Below are 17745 nucleotides of genomic sequence, written 5' to 3' on the forward strand. Positions count from 1 at the left end.
TCGGACATGTTGGACATGTGAGTGAGGCTTTAGTCTGCTGTATAAATACAAGTACCTGATTCTCTAATGACTCTATGGGAGAATTTTTGATTACCCTACGTGTAAAAAAGTCGCAAAATATAGCAAATGTCATCTTTGCACCATAGTTTGCATTTTTCCACCTGTTCATGGCACTTTTAAAAATGTGTGTGGAGGACCACAAACGGCCCGACAAATTTACTCTAATTTACACCAGAAAGTGATGTATATTATAGTGCAGGTCTTTGCCAGCCAGATATGGTTTGCTTTTATAAATTCCCCCATCGTCTGGCATTGAACCCATTCGTTAGTGCCAGCCGCAGTGCCCGCAATATTATTCCCAGCTTATAGTGCCCCCTATATCAGAAGCAGCCGCACTGCCTGCTATATCAGTACCACCATCATCTCCGCTCCTCACAAGACCTCCTTCTCCGCTCGCCTCTTGTCAGCTTCTCACAGTCTACAACATTTCTCCCGTGCTTCCCCTGTATCCTTGGATTTGCTACCCCAACCAGTCATCTCTTATGTATATGACTACGAATGAATGCCAACCTTCACGAAAATCTGTGACCGAAAGTGGAGCCATGAGGAAAATATTTTAGAATGCAAACTTTTATTGGGAATGAAGAAATACATTACAAAGTCTAGATTACTTCTTGGGGGTCACCCTGAAATGAAAATCATGTCTCTGTGGGGTGCACAGATTATACAGAGAATTAAAGGATGGTGATGGCAGGACGCCGGATTAAGAGGAGCATGCTGTGTTTTCACACGAACAGGATGTGTGCGCTTCCACGAGTTCTGTGAAGTCTTCAGACTTGTCCAGGCTCACTTGTCCTTCAACCAGGTCCAGAGTTGCTCCTACAGAGAGGAAGACATAGAAAGTCATAATCCATGGTAAAAAAAAATGGCCCCCTTTTGAGTTAAGTCATCATTATTTGAGAGTGAAGGGTCAAAATACTTTACAAAGAGGAAGGTTACACTCACCAGCAGGCAGGCAGTGGAAACCAGTGGTTACTTCGGTGGTCTTCACTGGGGAGCATCCTTTGGCGCATCGTAATACGGGATGGACTGAGTAACACTTGGCATTTTCACCATCGATTTCCTTCTCGAGTTTCACAAGAGATTGTTGAACATTGCAACCTTGAAGCAAGAGAAAGCTGTGTTAGGGCCATGTTCTGGATCTATTGCAAAGGTAAACTCAGGATATCTGAGAACGGAGCAAAGATGCCTAAATTACCTTCAGCACAAGTCTGGGCAGGAAGAATCCAAGAGTGAATATGGCTCATTCCATCCAGGGCCACGGAACCATCTGGTCTACGGAACTCCTGTATTGACTCGTCATCATTGCGGCCACATAAACCGCAGGTCTGGCCCTTCATCCAGACGGCTGGTATGACCTGGAAAACCATTCATTCCGTAAACTGTTTAGAAATCACAATCTGGTCTTACCTAGAACAGTTTCCGACCCTCTGAACCTTTGTGGTGGGTTTTAAACCTCTCACTTTTCGATCCATGTCTACCAGAACCTCACACACGGAAATCCTTATTATTCACTAGAACATTATGAGCCACTTCAGAATACAATCACACCGGAAGTACCTGGATGTTCAATCCATCGTAGTTGAGCCTGTCAATGCCATATTTTGGTGCCAAGATGGACAAACCATTTTCTGCTTTCAGAATCTCCACCGCCGGATCTAAAAGATCAAAATTGTATATGGTAAAGTTAGAGCGAATGTATCACATGTAGAATTATTACTAATGAGACATCTAGTGATAAATATTTTCTCTGTTTTTATTTCTTAATTGTAGATATTTTCATTTTATTTTGTGTATATGATTATGAAGGCGACCATCTTGTATGGGGTTCTGGTAATGGTATTTAGACATATTCTTTGCAGCAGCTATACGGACCATAGGAAACAATAGTCTGGAGATGTTCACTGACTTCTTGGGAAAAATGGGTAAGACCTGTGACCTGTGCAGAAATCATTGTGCAGGAAGGGAAGGTGAGCTGTGTCATTTATAAACTTCTCCAGGAGAGCGTTATGGGCATGCTCTATGATCTGTGCGGAGTTCATGGTGCAGAGAGGGGGAGGTGAGTTGTGACACCACCTATTGGTTTCTGTGGGAGAGTGTTGTGGTCATGCTCTATGATCTGTGCGGAGTTCATGGTGCAGAGAGGGGGAGGTGAGTTGTGACACCACCTATTGGTTTCTGTGGGAGAGTGTTGTGGTCATGCTCTATGATCTGTGCGGAGTTCATGGTGCAGAGAGGGGGAGGTGAGTTGTGACACCACCTATTGGTTTCTGTGGGAGAGTGTTGTGGTCATGCTCTATGATCTGTGCGGAGTTCATGGTGCAGAGAGGGGGAGGTGAGTTGTGACACCACCTATTGGTTTCTGTGGGAGAGTGTTGTGGTCATGCTCTATGATCTGTGCGGAGTTCATGGTGCAGAGAGGGGGAGGTGAGTTGTGACACCACCTATTGGTTTCTGTGGGAGAGTGTTGTGGTCATGCTCTATGATCTGTGCGGAGGTCATGGTGCAGAGAGGAGGAGGTGAGTTGTGACACCACCTGATGGTTTCTGTGGGAGAGTGTTGTGGTCATGCTCTATGATCTGTGCGGAGGTCATGGTGCAGAGAGGGGGAGGTGAGTTGTGACACCACCTGATGGTTTCTGTGGGAGAGTGTTATGGGCATGCTCTATGATCTGTGCGGAGGTCATGGTGCAGAGACGGAGAGGTGAGTTGTGACACCACCTATTGGTTTCTGTGGGAGAGTGTTGTGGTCATGCTCTATGATCTGTGCGGAGGTCATGGTGCAGAGAGGAGGAAGTGAGTTGTGACACCACCTGATGGTTTCTGTGGGAGAGTGTTGTGGTCATGCTCTATGATCTGTGCGGAGGTCATGGTGCAGAGAGGGGGAGGTGAGTTGTGACACCACCTGATGGTTTCTGTGGGAGAGTGTTATGGGCATGCTCTATGATCTGTGCGGAGGTCATGGTGCAGAGACGGGGAGGTGAGTTGTGACACCACCTATTGGTTTCTGTGGGAGAGTGTTGTGGTCATGATCTATGATCTGTGCGGAGGTCATGGTGCAGAGAGGAGGAAGTGAGTTGTGACACCACCTGATGGTTTCTGTGGGAGAGTGTTGTGGTCATGCTCTATGATCTGTGCGGAGGTCATGGTGCAGAGAGGGGGAGGTGAGTTGTGACACCACCTGATGGTTTCTGTGGGAGAGTGTTGTGGTCATGCTCTATGATCTGTGCGGAGGTCATGGTGCAGAGAGGGGGAGGTGAGTTGTGACACCACCTCTTGGTTTCTGTGGGAGAGTGTTGTGGTCATGCTCTATGATCTGTGCGGAGGTCATGGTGCAGAGAGGGGGAGGTGAGTTGTGACACCACCTGATGGTTTCTGTGGGAGAGTGTTGTGGTCATGCCCTGTGACCTTTGCAGACGTAATTGTGCAGGGAGCGGGATGAGTAGGTATGTTGGGAAATCATTTATTATTAATAGTGGATCCTCTGTATCTATATGTAGGTGTTACCTGTCATTGTAAACCTGTCTGTGATGATAATGAGAGGAAGTGATCTCTGTAAAACAGGACGTGTCAGCCTGGAATTAGGTTCCGTGCCCAAAGTCAAAACAGCAAAACTTCAGGATTTTTGAAGTATAGATGTCATAGAAATTAAAAAAAAAACATCAGAAGAACCTATTAAAAATTGACTTCATCCCTTGATAATTTTCTGACACATTCCCTTCAATACTGCAGCTTCCCTTCCATGGGTCTATAAATTACAAGCACCTACCGGCCATTGACTTGTATGGGAGCTGGCTTTCTGATAGGGAAACTCCATTGAGGGTCATTTCCGGTGATTCAGATTTGTAGGACATGGAAATGTCACTATCGGAGAAAAAAAAATGAAGATGATTGTTACAGTCAATCACCGCTATATAGTTTTCATTGTATGAAATCATCACCCCAGCGCCGAATCATATTTCACCTTTTGGAAAGAAGCTTTTCAAATGTTAAATTTAATCGAATTTCCTAAATGTAATCATTTCTAAAATTTGTAATTGGTTATTTGATTTTTTTTTTTGTGAGATACTCACTAGTTGCCAACTTTAAGGTTCAAGTCCTTGTGTCCGGGAGCATGCTTAGATTTCTTCACCATCACCATAAATTTCATCTCATCGCTGCAGTCGTGGGCCAGGATGTGGTAGCAGTTTTCAGGCATGGCATAAGCAAGGTCAACACCATTAAAGGTGGTCAGGCGGTTTTCGGTGGCCTTACATTCGCCTGTAAATGTTTAATTTATATGAAATAAAATGGCAGATTTGTAAAGGATTGTATTTATCTCGCACGTTTTCTGTGAATCATCGAACCTTGCAAAGACTCCAGGATCATCTGAGGAGCTTCAGCAAATATGTTCCAAGTTGGGGCCTGGAGAATCTCACTTTGTGAAACGCGTCGAACTGGGACTGGCAGTGGGATTCTGAGTGCTGTGTAGAGCAAGGTCAGCTGTGGCGAGGACATTAGAAAACATCGATTATTATCACGTTCACCGTGTAAGATGAAATTCAGTAGTATGTAAGCTCATGTCCCAGTTTACCCTTGGCAGGTGGAGAATGACATCGGCGGTTCTTGAAGAACTGAGGGACAAGATAAGTTTTGCTTCACGCTGAGAATTCTTCTTGGATCTCTGAGAGGCTCCCAACAAGTACGCAACTCCTGGGATGAATTCTGAAACGCTGATATACAAATATCAACTCGTTAATCCCTAATATGCTACAAGACCATGTACCAAAACGCGTGGACATGTGACGAGAGCTCTCAATGTCGCAGAGTGAAGAGAACTTACTATGTGGAAGCATACTTCAGTTTGGATGGTATTTTTGGCCAGTTTACAGTCACCTTTACAGCAGGTTGGCTACCAAAGTGACCGGTTTGAGCTTTGGTTATGATCTTGTAATCCTGACAGTTCTGTCCCCACTTGAGACTGGCCTGAATTGGTCAAAATGTGGACACAGTCAGTGGAATGGCCTCAATACAGATATTTGAAGACTTATTCGACAGAGAAATTGGCTCACCTCAGCTTTATGGGAGCTCAGCACTGCAGCATTTAGACACGCTCTCCACCGGCTTGCCTTGGTGAAGTCCACAACGTAGGCCTGGAGACGAGGTTTGGAGATGGAATAGTCGGCATAGACGATGAGTTGATATCCTTGACGAACGTTGTCATTTCTGATGGCGCGGACAGTGACGACCAATGTAGGGGGCTTGTTATCACCCAAAAATTTGTTCTATGGGAAAAAAAAAGTCGTTATGTGATGCTCTATAAATTTCAGGCAAGTTTAGGTTTAGCACATGTGCCAACAAGATCTACCTGGCGATTATGCTGAGGACCACGGCTGATGCTCGAAGATGACGAGCTTGAGGATGAAGAGGACTGCTGCTTGCTGTCGGTCTGGAAAGATAATGGCTCTAGTCAGGACATGACAGTATTTTTTTTTTTACTAAATATGGTTCTATCATCTCTGTATGAAGAATACATGAAAATAGTCACAGATAGAGGTGATCCACAAGTGTTTGTAAAGTAGTCACTTACTCTTTGGTCCCGTACTGGTCTGAAGCGAAGGTTGTAAAAATGTCTCTGTATAGGAAAACGGAACAAGTTTATTAATGGATATGGATGGAATATATGGTCACAATAAGTGTTCTCAAGCATATACTTCTATATTACTATACCTTGCTTCTGGAGGACTGGCTGCTGCTGCTGCTGTCACTGCTGTCGCTGCTGCTGCTGCTGCTCTTCTTTCCATGTTGGTGTTGCTGTGCTCGGTCATGCTGCTGTTGCTTGTCTTTGTTGTGCCTTCTAGAGCTGCTGCTGCTACTACTGCTGCTGCTGCTGCTACTGCTGCTGCTGCTACTGCTGCTGCTGCTTTGCCTCTTAGGTCTTCCCATTCTGCTGCTGCTGCTGCTGCTGCTACTGCTACTACTGCTACTGCTACTACTGCTGCTGGAACTGCTGCTGCTAGAGCTGAATTTCTTATTATGGCCTCTCTTTGTTTCATCTTCGCCATGTCTGTGCGCTTGACCATGTTTCCTGCTGCTGCTACTGCTGCTGCTTGACTGACTGCTAGAGCTTTCTGGCTTCTGACCATGTTGTCGGCTTCTAGCTCTATGACCAGGTGATGATGATGAAGAAGAAGAAGAAGATGAAGAGGAAGATGAATGAGAAGAAGATGAAGAGCTTGAGGATGATAATGCACGGACCAACTCAGTCTCTGTACCATCTGCAGCAGGTGCATGCTTTCTGTTCTGTTTTGCCTTCTGCTTCTTGGCCTTTTTGGCCAAGCTCTGGTTCCTTGCCTGTAGGAAAGAAAAGAGTATCATTTCAGATAAACCATCACATACTCATGTTCTTGGAAACCGGCAAAATAATATAGGTTAATTAACACCTACTGCAATTTGCTCATCGATGCCAAGGATGGTCTTCAGTCTCCTATGGATCTCAGATTCTTCCAGTTGTTCACCTTCCTTCTCCTCTACATCAATCAAGGCGATTACCTTTGATGCTGCTTTGGGTCCAGCTGTGACCTCAATTTGGATCTTTTCAATAGAGGCATCGGTGTGAGCTGTAAATACGCACAGACCAGACGTCAAACAACCTTAAACCAAAGGAGGAGTCAACAGTCTTGTACCATGATCCCACTAACCTGGTTTTATTGTGATTTTGGTGTTGAGATCTCCCACCATATGATAGAGGATTGAGTTCTTGCGTGCCGCAGCTGTCAAAAACTGGTTCTCAAGACAAAGTTGGACGGCAACTTGGGGGAATTTCAAACATTTTTTGAGTGACTGGGAAGAATATTTGCGATGGGCAGATGCAAGAGCCATGTATTTCTTGGGTCCAGTTTCTGAGGAGGCCTCCTGGAAAAGAGAATAAGACAGGATTGATCACAGTGATCAGTACAGTGATTAGTACAAATATGCATTTTCTTCAAGGCTATAGAAATTATTGCTTGTTACCATCATGCTTGCTCCTTCAGCGGAAGTCCTGCCTGTAGACTCAAAGTGTTTCTGGAGGATACTTTGACTGACTGCTTTTGGCACCAATGGTGTCTTTTTAGCAGCATCCAATTCTTCCTCATTTCTGGAGATGGCGTAAGTATGTGCACTATACAAAATTGAAGAAAATGGTTATTTGTCACTGTTTTGTAAACCAACAAAAGTTTTTGTGTTCCAGACATTAGGTTTTAGCCGCTCGGGATGTTCTTAGCTTTCGTTGGATTTTTTTTTACACAGGCTAGTGATATATTGACCTAAATGTACCTTATTTGAAGTAAGTCGCCCTCTTGTTGGCAGGGTTGGGCTTCAAATTTAATGTTCTTTTCTTTCAAATCCACGCGTGCTGTGAATTTTGCTGGGATGTTTGTGAGCACCTTGCCATGAAATTCAATTCCGCTCTGGATTAAGGGGGTGTTAATTCCCATTGTTGATACACCATGGATTAATAGACTGCGGTTATAACAGACAAGACATTATTAGGCCGCTCATTGACAACAATCGCTGATCATCCTGGTGAAGGTTGAATCTCACCTTGGGTTGACATCTGCATTGATCTGCAACTGAGATTCCAGTAACTGAGCAATACTGAAGTCTGGTGTGTAAGCTGGAGTCATCTTGACATCAACTGTATTGAGGAATGGATATTCTGGTCAATTACCATACTTATACAAGATAGGACACAGGAGAGAACTCAATCACATTGACATACTGTTCACAGGGGCGTTGGCCACAGCGGTAGAGTACCAACTGAACTCCATTGGCAAACCAACAGTAGTTGGGGTGATGTGACGAGCTTCAAATGCCACAATAGCCTTTGCATATTGTCCAACCAGACCATTCAGAAGCTTGTTAAGGATGCTCTTGATGACAGCATGTCTTTCTATAGGCTCATTCAATGCCTGAAATAATCCAGTCATATAATAAGCTATGACCCACATATGCATAAAATTATATACACTTGTTGTACATTCTTCTTACCCGGGTCAGAGTTTGAAGAGTCTCTTTGTTGATGTTAACGAAGGAAAATTCTTGGCCGAAGACTTTGATGTATCCAGACAGAAGTGGAGCCTGAGATGGTTGAGACTTGAATCCCTTCAGCTGTCAAAAAAAAATGTAAGTTACAGAATCCATCGCAAACAAAGACATCTGGACAATATCAAGGAAAGACAAAAAAAACACTCACCATTTTCACAATCTGGTAGATCTTCTTCTTCATTGGGAAATCACGGAACTGGGCATCTTGCTTTCTCAGGATCTGCTCGATTCCTTCTCCTCTGATACCAACCTTTAAAAGACAACAACAAGAAAAATCTTTATCTCCTTGACATTGAATAATGGTGGACAGAAAAGAGGGAAAGGGATTCAAGGGCACTGCGGTATCAATCTTTTGGTTACTCTTGTACCTCCATAACGTCAGTCTCTCCTCCACCAATATAGCCTCTCAATTTCAATAAAAGGAACACGGGGAACATGGTGCTGGCACTATTCATCACGTACAATTTAGCTGCGGCTCCACTCATCAAAGAGTCTACAAGATGACAAAAAAAAAAACAATTTAGTATCATGATATACTAGCAAATAGACTGATACGAAAACACAACTCCTTCCGTAGACTCACATTTGAATGTATCCATACGGATGACCTTGCTGTAGCGGTAACCCAGACTATCAATGCTTGGGTTGAACAGTTTGAGGGCAACATTGCAAGCAGCAGCCCTAGAAGAGAATAGGCAAGACACCATGAAATAATATACCGGCAGACATTTTGAAGCTGAACTCAATTTTGGTCCATCATATTGTTTTCAGTAAGCTCATAAAAGGGCTTTAGTTCTAATTATATGTGGGCTCCATACTCACAGGGGCTCCAGTTGAGGTATGCTGCTCTTGGCCAAAGCTTTGAGCTGGGAGTAGACGAAACTGGCAAGCTGAAGGTTAGCTTTGCTCTCTCTAACGGCGATATTTGCAATATTGGCAATCATGGCGAGGTTGGGTTTTGTCTCAAATAAGGACAGAACAGCGACCATTCTCACTTCAGTTCGTGCCTCACGGTTCATGTAGACTTGCATAAGGATTTCTTGAACCTAGAATGTATAGGCCAGTCAAGTTATTATCCAAAATGTCCCAAAAAGTGAATAAAATAAGAGTTCTAGTAGGCTATCTTACTCTACGGGGGTCCTGCTTGGCAATATTCCTTAAAGCCATGACGGCATCAACCTTGATCCTGACTGGAAGTTGGGAGGCACTGGAAGAAAATCCTGGCAGGAATTTCTGAATCCGTTTTAAGCATTCTGACTGACCAGCATTACCCAGGGCTTTCAATGCGAGAGCCATGTCTTCTTCATGGACCTTGCTTAGGGCTTCTGCTGCCAAATCTTGGAGAGGCTATAAAACATAAAGCACAAAAGTCAGGAAATCCTAAAATGTAGACTTATAGGAGGTCTGTATGTCCGCCTCTCAAGGTGATGGTCAGCTTGACCTGAGGGTTGCCATGGATAGTCTACCTTCTCGCGAAAAAAACACGCTACAAAATGGTTAGCTCCTTTGCATGTAGACCTCAGTAGTTATAATTGATCATCTCCATCACACACAGCGATAACTCACCTCCAGAACTGCATCTGGACAGGTGCTGAGACGGTAGCAGTATTTCTTCACCATTGAACCATATCCAAGTATGGCAACTTTGAACAATGAGGGGCTTTTTTCAATTTTCGAGCTCTTGATGATATCCTGCAGCAAGAAGAATGTGAATGTTCGACTAATTTATATAATTAAAATATTGAATGAACTGACATCAGAATGAGCATTATATTAGCGATATAATATTAGGTAACAGGGTGAATACGTACTTGAGCAATCTGCACGGACCGCTGGCTGGCTCTGCTGAAGTGCATTGCGAAGGGAATCAATTTGAGGGATTCTGCCGTTGTCAGATCTCCACTGTGAATAATCTGGTAGACCACCTTCAGGCTGTCTGCTGTGGCAGCCATAGGAAGAGCTTGGAGGATCCAGGGTCTAGGAAAACAAGATAGTTCAGTGTCCATCAGGAGATACCAGTTTATATAGGATTCATGGTCTCATAGTTTATTGATAACTCCTATCAAGTCTTCTGCAGTATGACATGAAGTCCAGTCGAGCAGAATGTAAAACCACTAACCTATATCTTGGCTTTTCGGCAAACTGCTTCCAAATGGTCTGCATGATGTCGGGGGTGGCATGACGCAAAAGCTGAACCAGCTGCATGAACTTTATGGAGACGTCCTTATGGAGTTTCTGCTGGTTGTTCTGTACTATGTGCTGAAGAATTTCTACGATCTGATGGGAGACAAAAAGAACAATTGAGGAATGAAATGCCCTTGTGATATCAATGTGGTGGGTTACACTGATGAATGGAGTGAATGACTGCTGACAGGTAAGAGTAAAGCCTCCGCATATCTATAGGGGTGCCTATATTGGTGCTCTGCTTCTACCTGTGCCTCAAGGCTCTTAGTCTTGATTAGAACAAATGGAATTTGGTATATTTCATCTCCAAACTTATAATGGAGATTTCCACGGTTCTGGAGCTGAAGTTGAGGGGTGCTCTGTTGGGTGCTCTTGGTTCCTGCCCAGTTGAGAATTTGCCTAAAAGTAAAAAAGTTGTAAATAAAAATGAAGCTAATCCATAAAATATTCTCTAAATTCTCCTATGTACGTCATGAGTTTAGTTTGGATTGGAAGAACCTCCTTACTTGGCTTCCATTATGGCACCACCTTGACGTTCTTGGAATGGAGAATAGCGGATGATCTGCTCGGATGTGACCTGGGTGATAACAGCATTGTGTTCCCGGTTCTTCAACTTGTAGGTGTAAGTTGCGGCATCACGAATGTTCCTGTGCATCTATATGCAATTATAGGGGGAACAGACAATGAGCAGGTGATACAAGGCAGATGTTAGCGAGCCTGTTGAGATTGTACACGGAGCGTACCCTCTTGCAGGTGATGCATTCTTCCATAAAGGCCATCCCGATATCCTTTGATACTTTTTCTTGGCAGTTATTTAAATCTATGGATTTCACAACAACCAGTTGATCTCCTTTCTTGTCTTCTTGGATCACATATCTTGTGTGGCAAACACCGGCAATGCTTGTCTAACGGCATGGAAATGAATCAGCGGTCAGTACCCAACATAAGAAAGTAGATATGGGTTACAGCAGAGTATGGTAGGACATCCCCTTACCTCTTGCAAGTCGTACACATTCTGGGTCTTCTTGATGGTGACCTGGAACAAGCTGATGATTCCTTTGTAAAAGTTGACCATGGTTTCGGAAACATCATTAGAAGCATAAACGTTTCCAATTCTTCCGCTGTGGTACTCAAACTTGATGGGTTTACTGAGCTGCTCAGCAACAACCTGGGTCAACTTAGAGGAGCGAGTGAATGGGTCTTTAGGCCACGCACCATTGATTTCTTTGATGGTCAGAGACTGGACCTAAAAATGAAAATAGAAAAATAAAAAACAGAAGAAACTAATTCTTCACCCATTTCCTCCTCACCTGGTGGTATTAACTTTGTGGCTTAGCTGTAGAGCCACGAATTGTAGACCACTGACCTAAGCCATTGGTGATCCCACCATTGGGGCTCCCTCTGATGAGAAATTAATATCTAGGAGGATCCTCTAGGAGGATAAATACTTCGGACCAGTTAGGTTTTCTTTGACTTGTTATATTATTTTTTTCCATGGATGATCAGTTATACTTTCCTTTAGCCTAAAATCTACACCCAACTAGTGACTTATTCATAGTTACCCTGATCCACTGGTTAAAGGGGTTTTCCATGACTTCCATATTAATGACCTACCCTAGTTCAACAATTTCAGATTGGTGGTCCGATTCCCATCACCTCATGATCAGCTGATTGGAGGGGCAGCAGTCCAATTGTCACCAAGTCTGAATGGTATCACCTGCAGAGAGCTGCAGTGCCATACACAGCCACTACAAGGCATATGGCGCTGTGACTTGTAAACAAAGAGGAGGAAACAGGAAACCAATGGTGGGTGCAATCAGCTGATCAGAGGTCAGATCCCCACCAGTCTGCTATTGATGGGTTACATTGTGAACCCATAAGGGAAGGTTTTTTCCTTCTTTACCTTTAGCAAGTACATCCTCTGGGAATAGGGAATGATCTCAAGCTTGCAGGCGATATTAATTCCAGCTCGTACAAAATCATTTTCAGGAACTCCGGTCATGACAAAGGCCTCATAGTCAAAAACTGTGACTTTATTCTGGCTGAACGAAGGATCTGAGACGAGACAAATTGAGAATCCGGTAAAATATACATGAAATCATTGGATCATAAAGCAGATGAGAGGTGTAATGAGAGGGATAGTAGAAGGACCCTAAAATGGGCTTGTGGTGAGGGTCTGATTGTTTTATGAAGCATGCCAGTAATGACATGTAATCTGTGTATGAATCCGGCAGCAAGCCTTCATGGTCCTGCAGCGCCTCCACAGGGAGCTATCAGTATTACACATTGAAATCAATGGACTGGCTGTATAATGTACAAGCGATGGGTCTTCCAGAGAGAGAGATGATCTCTAGGACTAATATAAGAGGCACCGGGATATGAAACACGCTTGGCTTCCCCAGAATTATTCAATAAATCATTGGAAATTGTGTTTTTTAATGTGGCCAGAGGGTGGTGAGGATGATGGGTGTGCTAGTACAGCAGGTGTACAAAGCAAGCGTAGTCCACAACTCGGACATCTCCGATGACCAGAGATTTCAGCTACTTCTAGAATATTCTCATAAAATAAAAATGAAATATAAATTACATCATAAAAATATATAGGTGAGAAAATAAAAACAGCCGTCATTGTGATCACTGCAGGTGATACCGCGGATCAGCGGCTCAAAGGCTAAAATCTATTTATAGGAAATATTCAGATCTGTAAATTATTATTTAATTAATACAATAATCAGAATAATGATTGTTATGATTGTGTCCATCAATAGACTATAATATAAGAACGTCTCATCGTCGCTGCAGAACAGATCACTGCACTCATTGTATAGTCCATCATCATTAGGATTTCATCTGTCTGCAGTTTTTGTTATGTAATCTGAAAGCAGCATGATGTAGGGGCTGAGACCCTGACTCCACTGATGTCACTTACTGGGCTGCTTGCTGCAGTTTTGATACAATTCCTGTTTTCTCTGCTGTAGATGTAGCAGTGCTCGGAATACCCAGCTGTGTATAACCCCGCCCACACCCCTGATTGCTGATTGGCTGCTTCCTTTATACATTGTGAGCAAACTGCCAATCAGTGGTAGGGGCGGGGCTACACAGATTAGCCGACTGCCTGGTACAAGACACCTAGTCCTGCAGTGATAATCTCCTGCTAATATTGAAACTACAGCAAGCAGCCTAGTAAGTGACACATCGCTGGAATCAGGCTCTTGGCCCCCACATCATGCTGCTCTCAGATTAAAAAGCAAAAACCTGGTGAGAGATTCCTTATAAAAAACAATCTGGATAGACGGATAATACTGAACCCATCTATAGGGTTCATCTTACCTATATAGGCATTGTCTGCGCCTGTGGGGAGAAGAGAAGAGATGTTATACCACACATAGAGAAACTGGGAATGTGACTGTATATGTAAATGTGTATATAAATATATTTACACATATATGTATATTGGGACCCCAGATATATATATACTTGTATACACCAGTGATGAATATACTTAGAATGAAAAATTCAGACGTCGCACTTTATGAGGAGAATGCTCTAAGGTTTTTGCAGCAGTTTTTTTACCATAAAAAAGTCACAAATGTTGCAACTTTTTGATGTTTAAGCCTCTCTTGCCCCCTTTGGAAAAGTGGGTGGTAAATTGGCTGTAGATAGCTATGTAAATGAGCAGAAAGACGGATTTATAAACTGCATTTTTTTTTAACAACAAGTGTCAATTTTACTTCAGTAACAGAGATGGGAACAAACTGGAGAAAGAGGTTCAGCCACAAGCGTTAATAAATATCACACAACACTTTATACATTCAACGCAAATAATCGAAACGCCGCAAACCCAGGAAACGTGACGGAAAAAAGTCAATCATGAGGGATACATAGAGAGATAATAGATAGATAGATGATAGAGAGATAATAGATAGATGATAGATAATAGATAGATAATAGATAGATGATAGATAATAGATAGATAATAGATAGATGATAGTTAGATGATAGATAGATAATAGATAGATGATAGATAATAGATAGATGATAGATAATAGATAGATAGATAATAGATAATAGATGATAGATAGATGATAGATAATAGAGAGATAATAGATAGATGATAGATAATAGATAGATAATAGATAGATGATAGATAATAGATAGATAATAGAGAATAGATAGATGATAGATAATAGATAATAGATAGATGATAGATAATAGATGATAGATAATAGAGAATTGATAGATGATAGATAGATAATAGATAGATGATAGATAATAGATAGATAATAGATAGATAATAGATAGATAATAGATAGATGATAGATAATAGATAGATAATAGATAGATGATAGATAATAGATAGATAGATAATAGATAATAGATGATAGATAGATGATAGATAATAGATAGATAATAGATAGATGATAGTTAGATGATAGATAATAGATAGATAATAGATAGATGATAGATAATAGAGAATAGATAGATGATAGATAATAGATAGATAATAGATAGATGATAGATAGATAGATAATAGATAATAGATAGATGATAGATAGATAATAGATAGATGATAGTTAGATGATAGATAGATAATAGATAGATAATAGATAGATGATAGATAATAGATAGATAATAGATAGATGATTGATAGATAATAGATAGATAATAGATAGATAATAGATAATAGATAGATGATAGATAGATAATAGATAGATGATAGTTAGATGATAGATAGATAATAGATAGATGATAGATAATAGATAGATAATAGATAATAGATAGATGATAGTTAGATGATAGATAGATAATAGATAGATGATAGATAATAGATAGATAATAGATAATAGATAGATGATAGATGATAGATAGATAATAGATAGATGATAGATAATAGATAGATAATAGATAATAGATTGATGATAGTTAGATAATAGATAGATGATAGATAATAGATAGATAATAGATGATAGATAATAGATAGATAATAGATAGATAATAGATAGATAATAGATAGATGATAGATAGATAATAGATAGATGATAGATACTAGATAGATGATAGATAATAGATAGATAATAGATAATAGATAGATGATAGATAATAGATAGATAATAGATAGATGATAGATAATAGATAGATAATAGATAGATAATAGATAATAGATTGATGATAGATAGATAATAGATAGATGATAGATAATAGATAGATAATAGATAGATAATAGATAGATGATAGATAGATAATAGATAATAGATAGATAATAGATAATAGATAGATGATAGTTAGATAATAGATAGATATCAGATAGGTGTTAGTTTCGGAGCGGCCGCTCACCCGCCAGTGCGAGCACTAGTGCTAGGATGATTCCCCTCATGATGATGGTGAATGTCGGACTGCGGAGCGCCCGGGGTATTTATACTGCTCCCGGTGCCCGTCACGCCTTGGACACATCACCGCTGGCATCGGCTCGGGTCCTTATCAGCTTTGGCCGGAGGATCTTCCATCAACCATTAACCTCAGAACTTTTGATAATTCTGGATTTTCTCTTCTCGGGGGATTAATAATCTTCTATCGCCCCCGGGTCTGTGCTATGATGTGGGGATATTTTCAGTTTATACTTTGTATCATTTCTTTTTTACCTTTGGCGCAGGTCCAGGTTGTGGATCAGGTCCAGGTTGTGTGGACTTTGGCGCGGTCGACATGATCTGTCTCTGGTCACATTAACTCCGCAGAGTCATCAGATGTTCTCTGGAGACCTTTTCTCTCATTTTGGGGTCCATATTTCTGTAGTGCTGTCTGTATGGCTGAGGGGCAATTACTGTGAGGACCCTAAATCTATAATATAGTTATGAAAATGTAACATCTCATTGCGGGGCCCCAATGCCAGATCTGAACCAGGGCCCACATACAATGGTCATTTATAACACTAGTGTTTTCTCACCTGGCAGGGGGACCATTAGACCCCCTCAGTCGCCAGGGCTCGGATACAACAACCACCTCTATAGCTACACCCCGGGGTACATCTGTCACAAGATCTTGTCTGTGTAGCCATAAAAAATGAAGAAAAATGGGGAAAAATTGGGGGGCATGAGTAACACTGCTTATCCCAGCTGTGGATTTTGGGGCCCCTGCTGCCCCTGGATCAGCTTTGTAAACTGCAGTTTCACGTCCCTATCTCTACATTTTATAGCAGTTTGGCCACTTCTCTGGTTGCCTCCTCTGCCTTCCTGGCTCAGTGGCTAAGAGCGCCCAGCGCATCTGCAGATCCTGCTGCTTATATCTGGACATGTCGCCGTCTACACAGACGTTTCAGGGGCAGCAGGGGGTCTTCAAATGCAACAAAGTGGAAAGTAGCAGAGATATTCAGAGTCAAGTGTCAGATCATGGCAGCTGTCAGTATACGGTAACGGTAAAGTGTACGCCCCAGGGTGATACCAAGGAAGATGCATTAACTCTTTTCAAACAATGTAGTTGATTGTATTTTTTTTTTCTCTTGTAATTTTATCTTTTGTGATCAAACATTTTTTACCCCTTTCTGGGGGATATTTTGGAATAACTCTGCAGCCCCTTCATGAGTAACGCTGCCCCACAGACAATGAATAGGCAGCTCATGCGCTGATCCGCTCCGTTCACATAGGAGCTGCTGATCCGCAATCTTGGAATCAGTGGGGGTCTCAGTGGTCGGACCCTAATGCTCCAGCGATCAGCTATTTACCCCCTAACCCATGGATATCCTCTGGTTGGGGATAGGCTGATTTTTTGGGGAACAATTCTTTAATGTCATATTTCTATCGATGTTCTGCAGCAGCTGAGGTGTGTAGCATCATGGGACATAAATCTGAAGCTGTGTGGCTGGAGCCCTATAGAAGCCTCATCTGTCTGCATTTATAAGGCAGCCGCCCTCCATGATGGTTGTTAGCGAGTGGTTGTTTCACTAGCATGTTGCACCTGTGCTGCCCACCCCTGCCTTTATCATGGGGGTCTGCGGCATCCTGCTACTTCATTGGTATTGTAGCCTAGTGTTGAAGGGGACGGCTGCCTTTTTTATGGGATTTTTTCTTTATTTATGTCCTTTTTCAGTGACTTGACATAGAACTGTACAATACTCATCACAGCTGCTGAAGAACCTCTTCTAAAATGAGAACAATCACTGCATGTCAGTCAGTGTTCGTCACAGGAGAAATAACTGCTCCTTCAGGAACGGACAGCGACGCCTGTGACTGGCAGGACCAGAGCATATTGGGGAAAAGATTTGGGACTCTAACCTAAAGAGGGAAGCGTTACGTCGTGTTCCCGAGTGTGAAAGCGCTGCGGATTTCTGCAGGCGCCTTAATACGTAACAGCAATCCACTCCGATTATTGCGCTTTTGTTGCATTTTTTATGCATTTCCAGCATTTTTTTTATGTTTTTATCGAAAATTGGAAGCAGTGTTTA

General features: G+C 42.1%; 1 protein-coding gene across 1 annotated transcript; it reads right to left on the reverse strand.

Annotated features, from left to right (window-relative positions):
* Positions 1-614: 614 nt before the first annotated feature.
* LOC141157120 (vitellogenin-A2-like) lies at positions 615-15783 on the reverse strand. The gene is made up of 35 exons (XM_073644007.1): positions 15645-15783; positions 13641-13661; positions 12214-12365; positions 11305-11556; positions 11054-11215; positions 10817-10965; positions 10559-10709; positions 10246-10403; positions 9938-10103; positions 9693-9818; positions 9255-9473; positions 8949-9172; positions 8710-8807; positions 8495-8619; positions 8275-8376; positions 8070-8189; positions 7801-7990; positions 7623-7716; positions 7356-7541; positions 7053-7200; positions 6740-6953; positions 6486-6658; positions 5769-6392; positions 5629-5673; positions 5407-5487; positions 5111-5323; positions 4882-5024; positions 4633-4771; positions 4406-4541; positions 4133-4319; positions 3829-3923; positions 1621-1718; positions 1259-1418; positions 1006-1161; positions 615-879 (listed from the first exon to the last, which is right to left on the reverse strand). The coding sequence occupies exons 1-35, from the start codon at positions 15682-15684 to the stop codon at positions 764-766; spliced, it is 5463 nt and encodes a 1820-aa protein (XP_073500108.1). The 5' UTR covers positions 15685-15783; the 3' UTR covers positions 615-763.
* Positions 15784-17745: the final 1962 nt, after the last annotated feature.

Source organism: Phyllobates terribilis, unplaced genomic scaffold (genome assembly GCF_046119375.1).
Source record: "Phyllobates terribilis strain yellow unplaced genomic scaffold, ASM4611937v1 Scaffold_8__6_contigs__length_399053987, whole genome shotgun sequence".
Taxonomy (NCBI): Eukaryota; Metazoa; Chordata; class Amphibia; order Anura; family Dendrobatidae; genus Phyllobates; species Phyllobates terribilis.